Source organism: Piliocolobus tephrosceles, chromosome 6 (genome assembly GCF_002776525.5).
Source record: "Piliocolobus tephrosceles isolate RC106 chromosome 6, ASM277652v3, whole genome shotgun sequence".
NCBI lineage: Eukaryota > Metazoa > Chordata > Mammalia > Primates > Cercopithecidae > Piliocolobus > Piliocolobus tephrosceles.
The window spans coordinates 1,801,862-1,820,997 of NC_045439.1; the positions used below are offsets into that span (position 1 = coordinate 1,801,862).

Consider the following 19,136-nt stretch of genomic DNA (forward strand, 5'->3'; position numbering starts at 1 on the left):
TTGGCACTGGTTGTGGGCACTCCAGGAAGTACCAGCACCCCAGCACCCAGACCTCCACATACTCCCTTGTCCCCTGGCAGGAAAGGGTTTCTAAAGATGGAAATCAAGAGATGAGAGGCAGGATTCTGTCCCCCACTGAGTGACAGCGTACAGACTTTAGGGCAGCACACACCACTTGGCTGTGGTGTATAATCCTTCTAATGTGTGGTTGGATTTGGTTGCTAGCATTTTGCTAAGGATTTGTGAATTTGTATTCATAGAAGTATCGCTCTGGCCGGACGCAGTGGCTCATGCCTGGAATCCCAGCAATTTGGGAGGCTGAAGCAGGTGGATCACGGATCAGGAGTTCAAGACCAGCCTGGCCAACATGGTAAAACCCCGTCTCTACTAAAAATACAAAAATTAGCTGGGTGTGGTGGCACACGCCTGTAGTCCCAGCTGCTCAGGAGGTTGAGGCAGGAGAATTGCTTGAACCCAGGAGGCAGAGGTTGCAGTGAGCCAAGATCGCGCCGCTGCACTCTAGCCTGGGCAACAGAGCAAGACTGTCTCAAAATATAGATATGTCTGAGAACATCTGGTTGTGGGGCTGTCTGTTCCTGGATTTTGGTGGGAGGATTTTGATCACTAACTCAATTATTTTTCTTGTTATAAGTCTTTTGAGATCTTCTATTTCTTCTTGGGTCAGTTTTGATAATTTACGTGTTTCTAAAAATTTGTCTAATTAGTCTGCTTCACCTAGATTATCTAATTTGTTGGTGTATAACTGTTCATAGTATTCTTGTATAATCCTTTTAATAGTTATCTAAGGTTGGTAGTAAGGTCCCTCCTTTAATTTCTGATTTTAGTTATTTGCAGCTTCTGTTTATCTTAGTCTAGCTAAAAGTTGGGATTCTTACCTCACCCCATATACAAAAATTAACACAACATGAATCAATGCCTTACTATAAAAAGTAAAACTATACAACTATTCAAGGAAAACATAGGAGTAAATCTTCATGAACCTGGATTTGGCAATGGATTCTTTAACACCAAAAGCATGAACAACAAAGAAAAATTGGACTTCATAAAAATTAAAAACTTTTGTGCATCAAAGGACATTATCAATAATTTTAAAAAGACACTTTACAGAATGGGAGAAAATATTTGTAAATCACATATCTGATAAGAGTATAATATCCAGAATGTATACAGCACTCCTAGAACTCAACAAGAAAATAACTCAATTTAAAAACAGCCACTAGCGCCAGGTGTGGTAGTTCACACACCTGTAATTCCACCACTTTGGGAGGCTGAGACGGGAAGATTGCTTGAGCTCAGGGGTTTGAGACCAGCCTGGGCAACACAGCAAGATCTGGTCTCTACCAAAAAGAAAAAACATCAGCCAGGTGTGGTGGTGCATGCCTGTAGCCCTAGGTACTCCAGACGCTGAGATAAGAGGACACTTGAGCCTGGGAGATTGAGGCTACAGTGAGCTGTGACTGTGCCACTGCACTCTAGTCTGGGTGACAGAGTGAAACCCTGTCTCAAAAAAAAAAAAAAAATAGTCACAGGACTTGAACAGATATTTCTCCATAGAAGATACACAAGTAGTCAACAAGCACATGAAAGATGATCATCATCACTGAGGATTAGGGAAATGCAAATGAAAACCACAATAATATATGCATACCCATTAGGATGGCTTTAAATTTTTTTAAAAAGGGGGAAATTAAGAAGTGCTGTCAAAGCTGTAGAGATATGGGAATCCTCAGACACTGCTGGAGGAATGTAAAATGGTGCAGCCGGTTCAGTGTCTCCTCCAAAAGTTAAGCATAGAGTTACCACATGACCTACCCATCTTCCTCCTAGGTATATACCCAAGAGAAATGAAAAAACACGTAGACACCAAAACCTGGACACAAATGTTTATAGTACCATTATTCGTAATAGCCAAGAGTCTGAAACAATTCAAATGTCCATTAACAGATGAGTAAATAAACCAACCGTGGCATCTACATCCAACAGGATATTATTCACCTAAATAAAGGATCAAGGCACTGATACACGCTGTAACGTGGATAAACTCGACAATACTATGCGAAGTCAGGGCAGCCAGACACAAACGGTCACCTACTGTATGAGTCCTTGTATATGATGTATCCAGAATAGGTAAATCCACAGGGACAGAAGGCATATTAGTGGTTACCAAGATATGGGGTAAGGGGAAGGGAAAAGGGGAAATGATTACTTAACTGGTAAGTACTTACTTAATAAGGTGCTTTTCTGGAAAATGAAAGTTTTAAACTACAGAGTGTTCCAGAATATTGCAAATATAATAAATGCCTGAATTACACATTTTAAAGTGGTTAATCAAATTATGTCAATTTCACCGCAGTTTAAAATTAAGTAAAAAGAGGGAGAAAGATACATCATGCTAACAGATAAATCAGAAGAAAGCTGGAGTAGCTATATTAATTTCAGACCAGCAGACTTCAGAACTAAGGACATTAGAAGGGCCAGAGAGGGACATTACCTAATGACAAAGGGGTCAATTCTCCAAGAAGACATAACAACTCCAAATGTGCATGTGTCTAACAACAGTGTCCAAATACAAGAGGCAAAAACTGATGGAACTGTAAGGAGAAACAGACTAATCCACTATTATAGCTGGAGACTTCAACATGCATTAGTAATTGACAGACTGGCAGGTGAAATTTCAGTGAGGATACACTTGAACTGAACAGCATCATCAACCAACTGGATCTAATCAACACCTACAGAATGCTTCATCCAACAAGAGCAGAATACACATTCTTTCTAAGCTACATGGAACATTCGCCAAGGTAGACAACATTCTGGGACATAAAACAACACCTTAATAAATTTAATAGAAATCATAGAAAGTACGCTCTCAGACTACAATGAAATCAGTAACAAAAAGATGGCTTAAAATCCCATATTTGGATATTTAAAAACATATTTCAAAATAACGCATGGGTCAAAGAACAAGGCTTAAGAAAAACTTTAAAATATTTTTAACTAAATGCAAATTAAAACACAACTTTTCAAAATTTGTGGCATGTAGCAAAAGTGGTACTCAAAAGGAAATTTATAAAATTAAATATATACATTAGAAAAGAAAAAATCTAAAATCAAAAAATTTGAGCTTCCATCTCAGGAAATTACAGAAAAGAGGAGCAATATAAACCTAAAGCAAGCAGGAAAAAAAGAAAATAAATTAGAAATTAGAGTAGAAATCATGAAACTGAAGACAGGTAAAACTAAAGAAATTGATCAAACCAAAAACTTGTTCTTTGAAAAGATCAATAAAATTTATAAAACTCTAGCCAGGCTAACCAAGAAGAGTCAAGAAATATCAATTACTAATAACAGAAAATAAAAAAGGGCCACCACTATTGATCCCATGGGCATTAAAAGGGAAATTGAAAAACATTATTTGCAACTACATGCCTACAAGTTTGATACGTAAGATGAAATAGACCAATTCCTTGAAAGATATAGTCTACAAAAACTCACACAATGAGAAACAGATCATCTGAATAGGCCTACATCCGCTAAAAAACTGAATCAATATTAAATAACTTTTTCAAAAAGAAGGCACTAGGCCCAAATGGTTTCACTGGTGAATTCAACCAAACATTAAGGGAAGAAAGGATACCAATTATCTACAATCTTCCAGAAAATAGAAGCAGAAGGAATATTTTCAAATTCATTCTTGAAGGCCACCATTACCCTAATACCAAAACCAGATAAAGACTGCCAGAAAGTTAAATTACAGATCAGTATCTCTCATGATCCTAGATGTAAAAATCCTCAACACGATCTTCAACAAAGATTAGCGAATAAAACAAAGATAAGCAAACAGAATTCAACATTTTTTTTTTTTTTTTTTGAGATGGAGTCTTGCTCTGTTGCCCAGGCTGGAGTGCAGTGGTGCTATCTTGGCTCACTGCAAGCTCCACCTTCTGGGTTCATGCCATTCTCCTGCCTCAGCCTCCCGAGTAGCTGGGACTACAGGCACCCACCACCACACTCAGCTAATATTTTGTATTTTTAGTAGAGACTGGGTTTCACCGTGTTAGCCAGGATGGTCTCCATCTCCTGACCTCATGATCCGCCCACCTCGGCCTCCCAAAGTGCTGGGATTACAGGCGTGAGCCACCGCACCCGGCCAAATCCAACAATGTTATTAAAAATTATACACCACAACCAAGTGGGACTTACTCCAGTTATGCAAGGCTATTTTGTCATCCAAAAATCAATTAATGTAAACCATCACATCAGCAAGGCCAAAGAAGAAAAATCATACAATCGTATCAATAGGTGCAAAAAAAGCATTCAACAAAATCCAAAACCCACCCATGATTTTAAAAACTCTCAGCAAACTAGGAATAAAAGGGAATTCCCTTAATATAAGAAAGGTCATTTACAAAAAACCCACAACTAACATCAAATTCAATCTCAATGAAGAATGACTGAAATCTTTACCCCTAAGCCAGAAACAAGGCAAGGATATCTCCTTTCACCACCCTATTCTACATTGTAGCAGAAGTCCCGGCTAACACAGTAAGATAAAAAAGGAAACAAAAAGTAAAACTATCTTTGTTCACAGATGATATGATTGTTTACACAGAAAATCCCAAAGAATCTACTTTGAAAAATCCTCCTGGAATGAATAAGCGATTATAGCAAAGTTGCAGGATAAAAGGTTAATATACAAGTCAATTGCTTTCCTATATTACAGCAATGGACAATTGAAATTTGAAATTTGAAACACAGTACCATTTGCATTAGCACCAAAAAAGAGAAATACTTAGGTATAAATATAATAAAATATGTATAAGATCTATATGCAGCAAATCACAAAACTCTGATGAAAGATACCAAAGAGCTACAGAAACGAAGAGATATTCTACTTTCTGGGATAGGAGGACCCAATATTATTAAGATGTTAGTTCTTCCCAAGGTGATCTAGAGATTCAACAGAATCCCAACAAAAATATTTTGCGATATTAAACTGATTTCAAAATTTATATGGAGAGTAAAAAGACCCAGGACAGCTAATACAGTACTGAAGAAAAGATCAACATTATCCAACTTTAAAGTTACCATAATCAACACTGTGGGGTTTTGGTGAAAAATAGACAAACAGACAAATGGAACATAATAGAGGCCCGAAAGTCATATCCACACAAATAGAGTCAATTGATCTTTCACAAAGGAGCAAAAGGCAATTCAATGGAGAAAAGACCGTCTTTTCACCAAATGGTGCTGAAACAACTGGACCTCCTCCACATACAGAAAAATCAATCTAGATGTAGACCTTACACCTTTTACAAAATTAACTCAAAATGAATCATAGACCCTAATGTAAAATGCCAAACCATAAAATTTCTAGAAGAGAACATAGGACCTGTGTGACCTTGGATTTGATAAGTTTTTAGTTTTACCACCAAAACCATGGCCTATAAAAGAAAAAAAATGTTAACTTGGGAATTATTGAAATTAAAAATATCAGCTGGGCATGGTGGCTTACACCTGTAATCCTAGAACTTTGGGAGGCTGAAGCAGGAGAATCACTTGAGGTCGGGAGTTCAAGACCAGCCTGGCCAACATGGTGAAACCCCATCTCTACTAAAAATACAAAAACATTAGCTGGGTGTGGTGGCGGGTACCTGTAATCCCAGCTACTTGGGAGGCTGAGGCAGGAAAACTGCTTGAACCTGGGAGGTGGAGGTTGTGGTGAGCTGAGATTGTGCCACCGTACTCCAGCCTGGGCCACAGAGTGAGACTCTGTCTCAAAAAAAAAAAAAAAAAAAAAAAAAAAATTAAGAACATCTGCTCTGTGAAAGGCATAAAGAGAATGAAAAGCCACATACTAGAAGAAAATATTTGCAAAAAAAAAAAATACGATAAAGATTATTTCAAAATATACAAAGAACTCTTAATTAAAACTCAACAAGAAGAAGACAAACAACCCAATTCAAATGGGCAAAAGATCTGAATAGACATTTCATCAACGAATATATACAGATGGCAAACAATCATATGAAAAGATGCTCAACATCACATGTCATTAGAAAAGTGCAAATTAAAACAATAATAAAATACTACTACACATCTATTAGGACGGCAAAAATCCAAAACACACTAAACGCTGATGAGGACATGAAACAAAAGAAATCCTCGTCCACTGCTGGTGGGAATACGAAATGGTGCAGCCACTTTGAAAACAGTATGACAGTCTCTTACAAAGCTAAACACACTCTTATGGTGTGTTTAGCAAAAAATTAAAAACAAAACTTGAAATGGGTCACAGCCCTAAATATAAAAGCTAAAACTATGGAACTTCGGAAAGAACACCTAGTAGGCAACCTTTGCAATCCTCATATGTAAATTTTACCTCAGTAAATTTTATGTAAAAAATTAAACCATAAGAGTACTAGAAGTAAATATGGGAGAGAATTCTAATAATCTCAAACTAGGGAAAACACTTTTTGAGAAGGCATAAAAAATTCATAAACTAAACTACATAACAAAATCAATTTTAACACAAAGAAAGCCTGGCAAAAGATATAAACAGTTCACATATAAGGAGAAGCTGATGGTCCTTAGCATCTGAGAATGCTCAGCCCACTCATAAGGAGAAACTCAAGACTACTCATCCGCCAGAGAGAAAGGGCATCTCCTAAGTGTCCAACATTGTCGTAACTCGGAGGGTGAGTCTGGGAATGGACTATCCTTTAGTGCTGCGGGGAGCGTGTGCTCTGCAGAGAGCCATGTGGCAACATCTAGGAATGGAGTGATTTACTAAACGCCTTCTGACTCAGCAATCTCAACCTTAGGAATTTATTCTGTAATAAATTATGCACATGTGAAATGACAGGTGTACAAGGACATCCATCGCGACACTGCGTATAATAGTAAGACTAGAAACTATCCAAATGCCCGTTGTGGGGGCGTCGTTAATTATGAAACATCAATAAAATGATATAGCCATGAAGCACTTAAAAAGAATGAGGCACCTCTTTGTGTAGGATCTAGCAGTGCGATCCACAGCCATCAGTGAAAAGTCAAGGTAGAGATCAGCATGTGCAGTATGCAATGACTCATGAAAATAAAGAGACCTGTGTTCATACATGAAGAGATGAGCTCCGAAAGGACCCAGAAGACGTTGGTTGGATTCTCTTCCTGGGGCCATCAGGACACATAACCACAAACAGGGGGCTTACAACAGAAATGGATTCTCACAGTTCTGGAGGCCAGAACTCCCACACCAAGGCATCCAGGGCCCACACTCCCTCCCAAGGCACTAGGGAGAGCCTGGTCTGGCCTCTCCCAGCCTCCAGCAGCCCCAGGTCTTCTGTGGCTGTGGCCACCTCACTGCGACCTCAGCCTCTGCCTTCACTGGCCTTCTCCTCTATCAGGACATTTGTCACTGGCTTCAGGTCCCATCCTAAATCCAGGGCAATCACCTCATTTTGAGATCCTTAACTCAGTCACACTGGCAAAAAAAACCCTTTTCCCAAATACAGTCACATTTATAGGGAGTTGTGGGGGTTTGGACACGGACATAGCCCCAGGCTATGCTCACCACCATGGTGCCTCCAAGAACCTTCTCTTCTGAGCCGTGGTGCCCCACCTGCCTCTGGTCACTCTGCTGTCTCTCTGGTGCACGTCCTGTCTGGCCACCCTGCCCTTCCACTGCTCCCACCCCTGCTGCACACCAGCGTCTCTTCCTGGACTTAGCTGTGCTGGTTTTGCACCCTGTGCCCCATGCAGCAGTCAGAATAATCTTTCTCAAAATGTCATCAAGGCAGGACACCCTCTTGTTCAAAACGCTCCAGGAGCTCCCCACCTCACTCAGAGTAAATCCCAAAACCTGCCTGTGGCCCACCTGGCCTGGCTGCTCTCCAGCCTGACCACCGGTACCCTCCACACTCTGTGCCAGCTGCACGGGCTGCCTGGTGGCTCCACTTGTGCACCAGGCCTGCTGCCTCCTTCGGGCCTCACACACCTCCTCTCAGCTATTCCAGTGCAGCCTGGGCCAGGCCTCTGCTTGAATGTCACAGGGGAAAGGCTGTCCCCAGCTGCTTCTCTAAAGCAGCGTCGCTCCCTGTACCTCCCCCCATCACAGGATCAGCAGCTAAGACCCAAGCTCAAGTCTGACACCTGTTTCCATAAATCAAGTTTTGCGGGAACATAGCCCTGCTCATTTGTTTATGGCTACTCCTGAGCTTCAACACAAAGCTGAACAGCAGCAGTAGCAAGCACGTGGCCCACAAAGCAAAAACAAGTGTGCACGCTCCTGTCCTGCCACTTGACAGCTCTCACTCTGCCACCTGACGCATCTGACCACCATCTGCCTCTACCCACTGCTCCCTGAGTGCGGTGACACCTGGGCCGCTTTGCTCGCAGTGGATCTTCGGCGTCCGTGACAGTGTGTGGCACACAGGGCGTGCTGACAGGATGCATCAGGATGAAACAATGACTCCCTCTGACGAGCATGCGGGCTGGGCACGGGAGACTTCACTAGAGACCCTTTTCAAATGTCTTCATTTTGTGTCATGGACATGTATTATTATACTAAGAACATTAATACGTATTTAAGTACGAGGACAATTTTGCAAATCAACAAGGCAAGTACCCTCTTAAGACAGATAAGGAAGGCAACGCAATCGGAGTGTACCACTTGGTTTTTACAGAAGATAATGTTCTTTGCTATCTACAAAATCCATGTTATAAAGCACAATGACTGACCTGGCCAGTGATATTGCTGTGACCGTGTGGGGACATAGCAAAGAAGGTGCAGAACAGTAGGAAGGAGCTAATATTCATCTACTGCTCAACAGCTGATGGCTAGGATAGCAGTCACAAAAAAGCAGAACAAAAACATTCCTCAGCAAGATGACAGCAATCCCAGAAAAATATAGGGAAGAGTTAGTATGGTTTCCTTTGAGAGTTGGGGGTTTTCGTTTTTAAACAAGTCTCTAGGTACTGCTTAATTTTTTTTTTTTTTTTTTAGATAGTGTCTTGCCCTATTGCCCAGGCTGTAGCGCACGGGTACACTCACAGCTCACTGAAGGCTTGAACTCCTGGGCTCAGACAATCTTCCCATCTCAGCCTCCCAAAGTGCTAGGATTACAGGTGTGAGGTACTGCACCTGGCCTAAATTTTTAACCACTTATTAAAAGTCTGGTTAAAAAGCAAACAGGAGTGCTTGACTGTTGTGAGCGCCCCCTACTGCTAAGGCCACACATGGTAACTTTGTGCACATGGACTAAGTACTCACAGGTCGGCAAAGAGAAAAACCAATCGGCAAAGAGAAAAACCAATCAAAGCATCTGCTGCCTTCCCCAGAGGCTTTCCCAGAGGGCTTTCTGACAACGGCCAAAACCTTCACTTTAAAGCCGAACTAAGTTTTGGATGTGCTCAAACTCTTCCAAGAGCTCTCCGTGTGTCCCAACTTGGTATGACTGCTTCCTATCTAAGGCTGGGAATCACATTCCCCAGAAGGCCAGGACAGTGGCCCAGTGACAAGGCTGCAGTGCTACCTGGCCACTGCAGCTGCTTGGTGATCTTCCCGCTTGGCATCTGCTAGCTTCCTGCTGCTGGCCAGCGAACCCACAGAGGCTCAGCACAGCACCTGTGCTCCCCAAGATGTGATGGCTTCCGAGACCCCACACAAGCTCCCGTTTATGATCCCAAGCTGATGCCCACACACACGTGCTTCTCCTGTTTCCTCACGATCTTCAAATTGTCCACATGGGACAAGTCAGTTTAAGCAGAGCATTTCTCTGATGCTACAACTTCCCTCTCACATGTGTGAGCTCACTGGCGTCTTTCACTGCTGTATTTACAACAGCTCTGTTCTGACCAAATCCTTACTGATGTGAGTTTAGTTTTTAAAAGAGGTCTTGTATCCCTGTATCAGTTTTATAATTTCAGATATTTTAGAATTAAATACATCTTAACCTCCTCTAACAACTGTCAGAAACAGAAACTTCATCTAATGCTTTTATTGTTTTAACACAGATAAGCTATGGCCATGTAATCTCTGATTTCCAAAATGTGAACTAAGAACTATAACTCAACTTAGTCTTACAAAAATTACATATTTTCCCTCATGGAAAAAACAAATCAGAAAATACTACATGGTTTTTTTGGTTTTTAAGTTTTTTCCTGGACTACTGGTTGAAATCACTGTAACAGAATAGAATATGTGGGCACATTCTGGAACATTACATCTAAGATTAACTACTTATATTTACCTTCATAAATTTAAAGCAAAATATAGCTCTTTATCCAAACAGTCTTCTTTCAGAACAATTTTTCCAAAATATTTAATACAGTGATTTTCTGTTTCTAGAAAAGACTAGAGTTTCCAATCCTTCCCACCTGAACAAAAACACCACTCTCTGACTATCACCCAAAGAGAAAAGAAGAAAGAAAAGGCCTTTAGGATGCAGTGGGCACAGACTGTAACACCCAGACACAGAGGAAAGTCAGTCGGCGGAGGCAGCCTGGAATCCACCCTCCGCAGCTTCCTGAGGGGTGTGCTGGAGACCGCCTGTGGACACACTCAGGTGCCGAGCACAACCAGTTTGTGGAGCTGGTAGAGAAAGGTGTTCTTCCCTCTGCTGCTCTCACGGTCGGCCTGCTCCATGACCAGCTTTGGATCAACCTAATGGGGTAGACAAGAGGACCAGTCAGGCTCTGTGACAGCGTTTCCAGACATAAAATACACATGCACTAACATCCGGGATGCACAAAGTATAATTCAGTTCTCCAAAAATATTTACAGAACACTTCTCTACTCTCACACTTCATACTGTATGTTTGATAATTCATTTTTAATTTCATGTTTAAATAATTCCATTAAAGATGGACAAAAGACAGGAACGCTTCTCAAAAGAAGACACTCAAAGGCCAAAAACATTTAAAAATGCTCCACGCGTCACTAATCATCAGAGAAGTGCAAATCAAAACCACAGAATACCATCTCACACCAGTCAGAATAGCTATTATTAAAAAGTCAAAAAAACAATAGATGTTGGCAAGGCTGCAGAGAAAAGAGAATGCTTATACACCATTTGTGGGAATATAACTTAGTTCAGCCACCGTGGAAAGCAGTTTGGAGATTTCTCAAAGATCTTAAAACGGAACTACCATTTGATCCAGCAATTCCATTACTTGAGTATATATCCAAAAGAAAACAAATTGTTCTACCAAAAGGACACACGCATTCACATATTCACCACAGCATTATTCACAATAGCAAAGACATGGAATCAACCCAGGTGCCCATCAACAGTGGATTGGATAAAGAAGATGTGGTACACATATACCATGGAATACTACACAGCCATTAAAAAGAATGAAATTGTGCAATCGGGATGCAGCTGGAGGCCATTACCCTAAGCAAATTGATGCTGGAATAGAAAACCAAATACTGTAAATATTCTCACCTAAAAGTGGAGCTAAACATTGAGTACTCATGGACATAAGATGGGAACAAGAGACACTGGGGACCACTAGATGGGGGAGGGAGGCAAGGATTGAAAAGTTACCTATTGGATACTATGCTTAGTACCTGGGTGACGGGATTAATTGTACCTCAAACCTCAGCATTATGCCACATACCCAGGTAACAAAAGTTGCAAATGTACCCCTTGAATCTAAAATAAAAGTTACAAACAAATAAATTCATGATTAATACTATGGCAAGCTTTACCGAGAAATCTCCCATGCATGCATATGTAAATGTGGATGGTAATTGCATTACAGGTTTTGAAAACACTGACATTTTCTAAAACATACTAACCTCAAAGTGAAATTCTATTTTCAAAAAAGTCCTGCTAGTTCATCACCCTCAGACACTCCAGTCGAGCCTGATGGCCACAGGGGCTAGTGTGGCTGCCCCTCTCCTTGCCCATGAAGCTCTGCACATAATTGGGCCGGCTGCTGCGATCAGCCTTGGGGTCCCTAAAGCGGGACCTAGGCGCAGGGCACGGGGGAGCAGACTAGCCTCACAGCAGGAGCAACTTTTAGGCGCAGGATGGGACACAGCCCCCGAAAGCAAAGCCTCACTTAGATCGCCAAAGGGGAAGAGGAAAGACTGCCCCTGCTGCTTTCTATCTAAAGACATCCCTGGCTCTAGAGTTAAATCTCCAAATTCCTTTGGGCTCCCTTCTCTGAAATCACATTTGGTTCCATTTCTAGCCCTACAGACAGGAAGTATCAGAGAGCCTATGAAGGGCTTTTTCCTTCTTCATGACTCAACTGTGACCCCTGAAAATTCCTTCACTGAAGTCTGAACCCCCACTGTGATGGTATTTGGAGATGAGGCCTCTGGGAGGTGATAAGGGTTAGATGAGGTTATAGGGGTGGGGCCCCCAGGATGGGATTTGTGCCTTAAGAGAGGACATCTCTGTTTCACGTGAGGACACAGTGAGAAGGTGGCCGTCTGCAGATGTCCCTCACAAGGATCCACAAACTGGCACCTGCCCTAGGACTTCCAGCCTCCAGAGCTGCAAGAACAAATGTCTGCTGTTTCTAAGCCCCTACCCATGGTGGCACTGTGCCGGCAGCCCAAGCAAACAAAGATAACAACCAGTAGAGCCTGAAAGCCACCAAGCCAGTCACGCGGCAGGAACAGCCAAGGCGCATTTCACAAAGACCACCAAGAGCAGGAGGGTCCAATCCAGACCCTCATACCTGTTTTTTCCCAACTCACGGGCAGTGAGTTATCCTGGTGTCTCACTCTTTGCCAGGATATGATGTAGAGGATGCTGTGCAGAAACACCCTGTCTGGCCTGAGACATTTGCCGGCTGGCCCCGAAGTCATTCACTTTGCCTCCTGTCTCTGCCTCTCGGTCCCTCAGTCAGCCCTGGCTCTGAACCCTGGGTCTGCCCTGGGCCTGTCCCCTCCTCCACATGGCCTCGCCTCATGTAGCAGCCTGCGTCCCACTCACCTGATTCCACTCGTAGGGCTTTTCATGCCACTTGGGAACAATCTTCTCTCTTGGTTTTGATTGACAGAACAAACTATAATTTTTTAAAAAAGGAAATTATCTTAGTTATATATTAGTAACTGAAAATACTGCTGTGATTTTTTTAAAGATTTAAATCCTATATATTTCTCACAGAACTAGGACTAGAATAAACTGTTTAAAGGCCAACATTGATGCAGTTATGATCAGAAAATATTTTAATTTATAGCATATTCAAAAACAGAAAGAAATGGAGTGCGGCAGATCTGCAAGACCAAGTCTTGTCTCTACATTCCCTTAGCAACCAGCACTGCACATCACCACATGAATGAGTCAAGTTCTCTGAAATGTAACACGACATTTTGTACCATTAGCTCTCAAGCAGTCATGACAAGTTGCAAATATCATCAGCTTTAAAAGATAGGGAATTTGAGCAATGAGGGAGTAAAGAGTTCTGCAGAGCCTCCCCCCTAAAAAACTATAAAACAAGGCAAAATTGTAAACATACATACGACGATTTGAAGGCTCTGGAAATTAACCAAAGGCAAAGGCAAACAAGTTGAGGAGCATTTGTTCATGACAAACTGCCGGCTCCAGGTGAGAACAGTGGAGGGTGTGGAGTTCTTGCTGGCGTAAGGGGCCGCTCCCACCCCATACACCTGCCCCTGACCCCTGCACCACAGCACTCCCAGGGCCATAAAGGCTAAGTGATCTGGATCACAGGGTGAAAAACCCTCACACCTTGGTTTGCAGCACTGTCCGTAGAAACAGATGGGGAAAGCCCACAGCTTTCCAGCCTCAGGCCACATCCTGCTTGGGGCCAGCAGCAGACCAGACTATTCAGGAGGTAACAGGGAGACCCTGGAAAGGAGGGTGCCACAGAGGGAGAGCAGGCCCTCCGCACATCTCTGACTGATGGAGGGGTGCACACATGTGGGAAAAACCTGGGAAGCTCTGAGAAAAACAGAGGCCAGGGAAGAATTAAAAAGTGCCTGAACTTGGAGTGCACTTTCCAACCCAATGGCAAAGGGCAGAAGCCTTCAGGGCAGTATTTAAACACAGCTTCTGACTGATCACTGGCTAAGCACTAAACTGTGCAGATCAGATACAAGGACAACACCTAGGAAGCCAGACTAAAACATAAAAATAAGAATAAACAAAACAAAACTGGCGCTGGGCGTGATCACACATGCCTGTAGTCCTACCTACTTGGGAGACTGAGGCGGGAGGACTGCCAAAGCCCAGGAGTTCAAGGCTGTGGTGAGCCATGACCACATCACTGCACTCCAGCTTAGGCAACAAAGTGAGACTTTGTTTCTATAAAAATTTAAATTGAAAACATAACAAAAACACCAGAACCCAGACATCAGTGACCTCACGTCACGGGGGATGGACTTATAGGTTAAGTCTAGGCACGCTTCTAAAGTGAAACAAACAAAACAGTAAAACCCAAAAACAACAGCTCTGGGGGGACTGCTCCAGTACATTATCCAAAGTACCCAACTTCCAACAAAAAAATTAGGAGACATCAAAGGCACACGAATGTGTGGCCCACACACAGAAAAGCAGCCAGTAGAGGCTGAGTGTGTGGCCAGCTGCGGGTTCAGCACTTAAAGACCTCAAGGCAGCCACTGTGAACAGGTGCCAAGAATTTTTTTAAAAATAGGATAATAATGAGTCAGGGATAATCTCAATAAAAATTAAAAACTACCAAAGAAACAATAGAAATCCTAGAGTTGAAAAGTACAATGAAATGGAAAATTCTCTGTACCACATCCACATTGATCTGAAATCAAACAATAAAGGATCAGTAACGTTAAGGACGGATCAGCAGAAATTAACCAATCTGAAGAACAAAGAGGAAAAAGACTGAAGAAAAGTGACCAGAGCCCCAAAGACCAGTGAGGCCATTCGGATCATGTTAGCAGGTGTTTAACACCAGCGCACTAGCAGATGTGCAAAGCAATGTCTCCCCAAGGGAGAAGAGAGCAGGCACAAGGCAGAAAAAAATTTGAAAAAATTCAAAACTGCAAATATATTGTAAGTAAAAGGACAGAAAAGGCTATGCTAAGCAAATGGTAGCTAAAGAGAGCTGGGGTAGCTATATTAATATCAGACAAAATAGGCCTTAGAACAGGAAGTATTACTAGAGAAAGAAAGCTTTCATAATAATAATGATCCTGTATGTAGGAAATCCTAAGGAATCTACAAACACTACTAGAATGCAGAAGTTTAACAAGGTCACAGGATAAAAGACCAAAATATAAAAATCAACTGATGCTTTCTAAAAAAAAAAATTCAAAAACAAAGAAAAATTTATTCACAATAGCATTAAAAGGACTAAAATATTTAGAAACAACTAAAGTGTAAGACCTGCACACTGAAAATTCTAAAACAGTGTTAAGAGAAATTAGAGAATGCCCAAAGGAACAGACACTCCATCTTCATGGACTGGATGGCTCACTACTGTTAGGGTGGCAATTCTCCCCAAACTCACTCACAGGTTCCACACAATCCCTATCACAATTCCAAAAAGGCTTTTTATACAAACTGACAAGCTGATCCTAAAATTTACATGGAAAGGAAAAGAACAGAAAAGAGTAAAAATAATTTTGAAAAAGAACAAAACAGGAGGACTAATGCTACAGCAATTAAGACAATATAGCACTGGTACAAAGATAAAGTAATTGAACAAAACAGAAAGCCCAGTAATAAATCTTTACATTTATGGCGAATTGATTTTTGACCAGGGTACCAAGGCAATTCAATGGGAAAAGTATAGCTTTTCAGTAAATGATGTCATCACCACTAGATATTCACATGCAAAAAATGACTTCAGGCTCTTGTATCGCACACCATATACAAAATCATCTCAAAATGGATCAAAAATCTAAATACAAAAAATTACAAAAAGAGAGAAAATAATTGTGACCTTGAGTTTAACAAGGATTTTTTTAGATATAGCACCAAAAGCATAATTCATTTTTAAAAAAGATAAAGTAGGCGGGGCATGGTGGCTCACCCGTGTAATCCCAGCACTTTGGGAGGCCGAGGCAGGCAGATCACGAGGTCAAGAGACAGAGATCATCGTGGCCAACACGATGAAACCTCGTCTCTACTAAAAATACAAAAATCAGCTGGGCATGGTGGCAGGCACCTGTAGTCCCAGCTACTCGAGAGGCTGAGGCAGAAGAATTGCTTGAACCCAGGAAGTGGAGGCTGCAGTGAGCCGAGATCACGCCACTGCACTCCGGCCTGAGCGACAGAAGTAGACTCAGTCTCAAAAAAAAAAAAATAGATAAAGTAGTGTCTTAGTCCATTTTCCCCTGTTATAACTGAAGACCAGAGAGTGGGTCACTTATAAAGATAAGAAATTTATTTCTCACAGTTCTGAAGCTGGGAAGTGCAGGAGCATGGCTCTAGCACCTGGCCAGGGCCTTCTTGCTGCATCATGACATGGCAGAGGGGCAAGCGAGTACTTGAGACAGGAAGAGGCACTGGGGCAGGCCCACTTTACAACAATCCACACTCTCTTGATAACTAACCCTCTCTCGCAATGACATGAGTCCAATCAACCCCTTATTATGCCCAACCTTCCAACACTGTTGCACTGGGCATTAGGTTTCAAACACATCACATTCAAACCACAGCAAGTAGATTTCATCAAAATTAAAAATTTGTGTTCTTTGGAAGACATCATTAAAATAAGAAGACAAGCTACACAATGGAGAAACTAATTGCAAATTACTTACCCAATAAAAGACATGTATCTAAACCTTTAAAAAAACTTTCTACAACTCAATAATGAAAAGACAAATTTAAAAATAGGCAAAAGATCTGAACAGACATTTCACTAAAAAAAAAAAAAAAAGATAAATGACTGGCTAAGAGGATAAAAAGTTGCTCTACATCATTAGTCATTAAGGAAACGAAAATTAGGCCGGGCGTGATGGCTCATGCCTGTAATCCCAGCACTTTGGGAGGCCGAGGCAGGTGGATCACGAGGTCAGGAGATCGAGACCATCCTGGCTAATACGGTGAAACCCCGTCTCTACTAAAAAATACAAAAAACTAGCCGGGCGAGGTGGCGGGCGCCTGTAGTTCCCACTACTCGGGAGGCTGAGGCAGGAGAATGGCGTGAACCCGGGAGGTGGAGCTTGCAGTGAGCTGAGATCTGGCCACTGCACTCCAGCCTGGGCGACAGAGCGAGACTCCGTCTCAAAAAAAAAAAAAAAAAAAGGAAACGAAAATTAATGCTACAATGAGAAACTACCATACTACCATACTCACCACACTGACTGCAGTACCAATACACTGACAGTGCCACATGCTGGTGAGAATGTGGAGAAGCCAGAGTCAGCCTACCTTGCTGGTAGAAATGTAACATGTTACAGCTATTTTGGAAAACAGTTTGGCTGTTTCCTTTTTTTTTTTCCAGATGGAGTTTTGCTTTTGTCACCCAGACTGGAGTGCAATGGCGCAATCTTGGCTCACTGCAACCTCCACCTCCTGGGTTCAAGCGATTCTCCTGCCTCAGCCTCCCAAGTAGCTGGGATTCCAGGCGCATGCCATCATGCCCAATTCATTTTTGTGTTTTTAGGAGAGACAGGGTTTTACCAGGTTGGCCAGGCTGGTCTGGAACTCCTGACCTCAGGTGATCTGCCACTTCAGCCTCCCAAAGTGCCGGGATTACTTACAGGCGTGAACCACCACGTCCAGCCCTGGCCTTTTCTTGAAAGATTACCATAAACCTACCAATACAACCTACCAACTCCACTCACAGATATCTACACCTGAGAGAAAGACACGTGTTCACAAAAAGACTGCATGTGATTATTCATAGCAGCTTTCTTCATAACGGCCAAATACTGGAAATAATCCAAATATTTTACCAACTGGTGAATGGATAAAACAAAAAGTGGCATATACAAACACTGAAATATTATTTAGTAAAAAGGAACATGATCCAACATGGATAAACCTCAAAAGTACTAAGCTAAGTGAAAGAAGCCAGATTTTAAAATTAAAATGTGATTCCACATAAACAAAAATATCAGAGGAGGCAAATACATAAACAGAAAGCAGATCAGTGGTACCTGGGCTGGGGTGGGAACAAGACTGCGTGTACATGGACAGGGGGAACTTTCAATCCTAAACACAGCTTTACTGAGCTGTATTTTACATATCCTAAAAGTCATCAACTTTAGGCACATAATTTATTACTTTTTTTTTTTTTTTTTGAGACGGAGTCTTGCTCTGCCGCCCAGGCTGGAGTGCAGTGGCCGGATCTCAGCTCACTGCAAGCTCCGCCTCCCGGGTTCACGCCATTCTCCTGTCTCAGCCTCCCGAGTAGCTGGGACTACAGGCGCCCGCCTCGTCGCCCGGCTAGTTTTTTGTATTTTCTATTAGAGACGGGGTTTCACCGTATTAGCCAGGGTGGTCTTGATCTCCTGACCTCGTGATCCGCCTGTCTCGGCCTCCCAAAGTGCTGGGATTACAGGCTTGAGCCACCACGCCCGGCCAATTTATTACTTTTAGTACATTTATGGGGTTGTACAAACAATGACACATTCTGTTTCAATATATTAGTCAAGCAGGTGGCATCTGTTACCTGCTACCAGGAGAAGTTGGGGCACCCCTGCACCTTGTCTTGGAGTCGCCAAGGAAAACGCACATAGTCAGGCCCTGGCTGGAACAAGCCTTTACTTACAGAGAGAGGGGACAGGACAGGATCAGCTCTAGTGATGGGCACTGGTCCCTGTGGCCAGCAAGATAAGGCAGGCCTGCAGGCCCCTCTCCTGTGTGGCAGCAGGAGAGCCCTGTCCCATCCCTGCAGTGGTGGGATGGACCAGGTACCGTATGACACACAGGCTTAAGCAGGGCAGAGCCTGAGTCAAGGAAAGATCTTCCCACACATAGTGACGAGCCCTCCACAAGCTGTGAGGACCCTTAATTTTATGGGAAGGAAGCGTTCCAGGCCCAAGGCCTGTTCTCAGACAGCAGAGAGGGGATCAAAGGCTGCCTACGTGAGACTGCCTTTCCTGACAATACTTAAGAGTAAACTTCTTTGGATGACAGAAATGCTGAAAAGCTGGGTTGTGTTGATAAGCTGCACAACTATAAATTCACTAGAGTTATTGCATT

The 19,136-nt window shown here is 42.4% G+C and overlaps 1 protein-coding gene across 1 annotated transcript in view; it reads right to left on the reverse strand.

Moving 5' to 3' along the window:
* Window positions 1-10,006: 10,006 nt before the first annotated feature.
* The window catches only part of TDRD9 (tudor domain containing 9), a 109,349-nt gene continuing 100,219 nt past the window's right edge, over window positions 10,007-19,136 (reverse strand). Inside the window, exons 34-35 of the mRNA XM_023205356.2 lie at window positions 12,975-13,047; window positions 10,007-10,684 (exon numbers count right to left, since the gene is read on the reverse strand). Of these exons, the coding sequence (XP_023061124.1) occupies window positions 10,583-10,684; window positions 12,975-13,047 (175 nt within the window). The 3' untranslated portion in view covers window positions 10,007-10,582. The remainder of the gene's footprint in view (window positions 10,685-12,974; window positions 13,048-19,136) is intronic.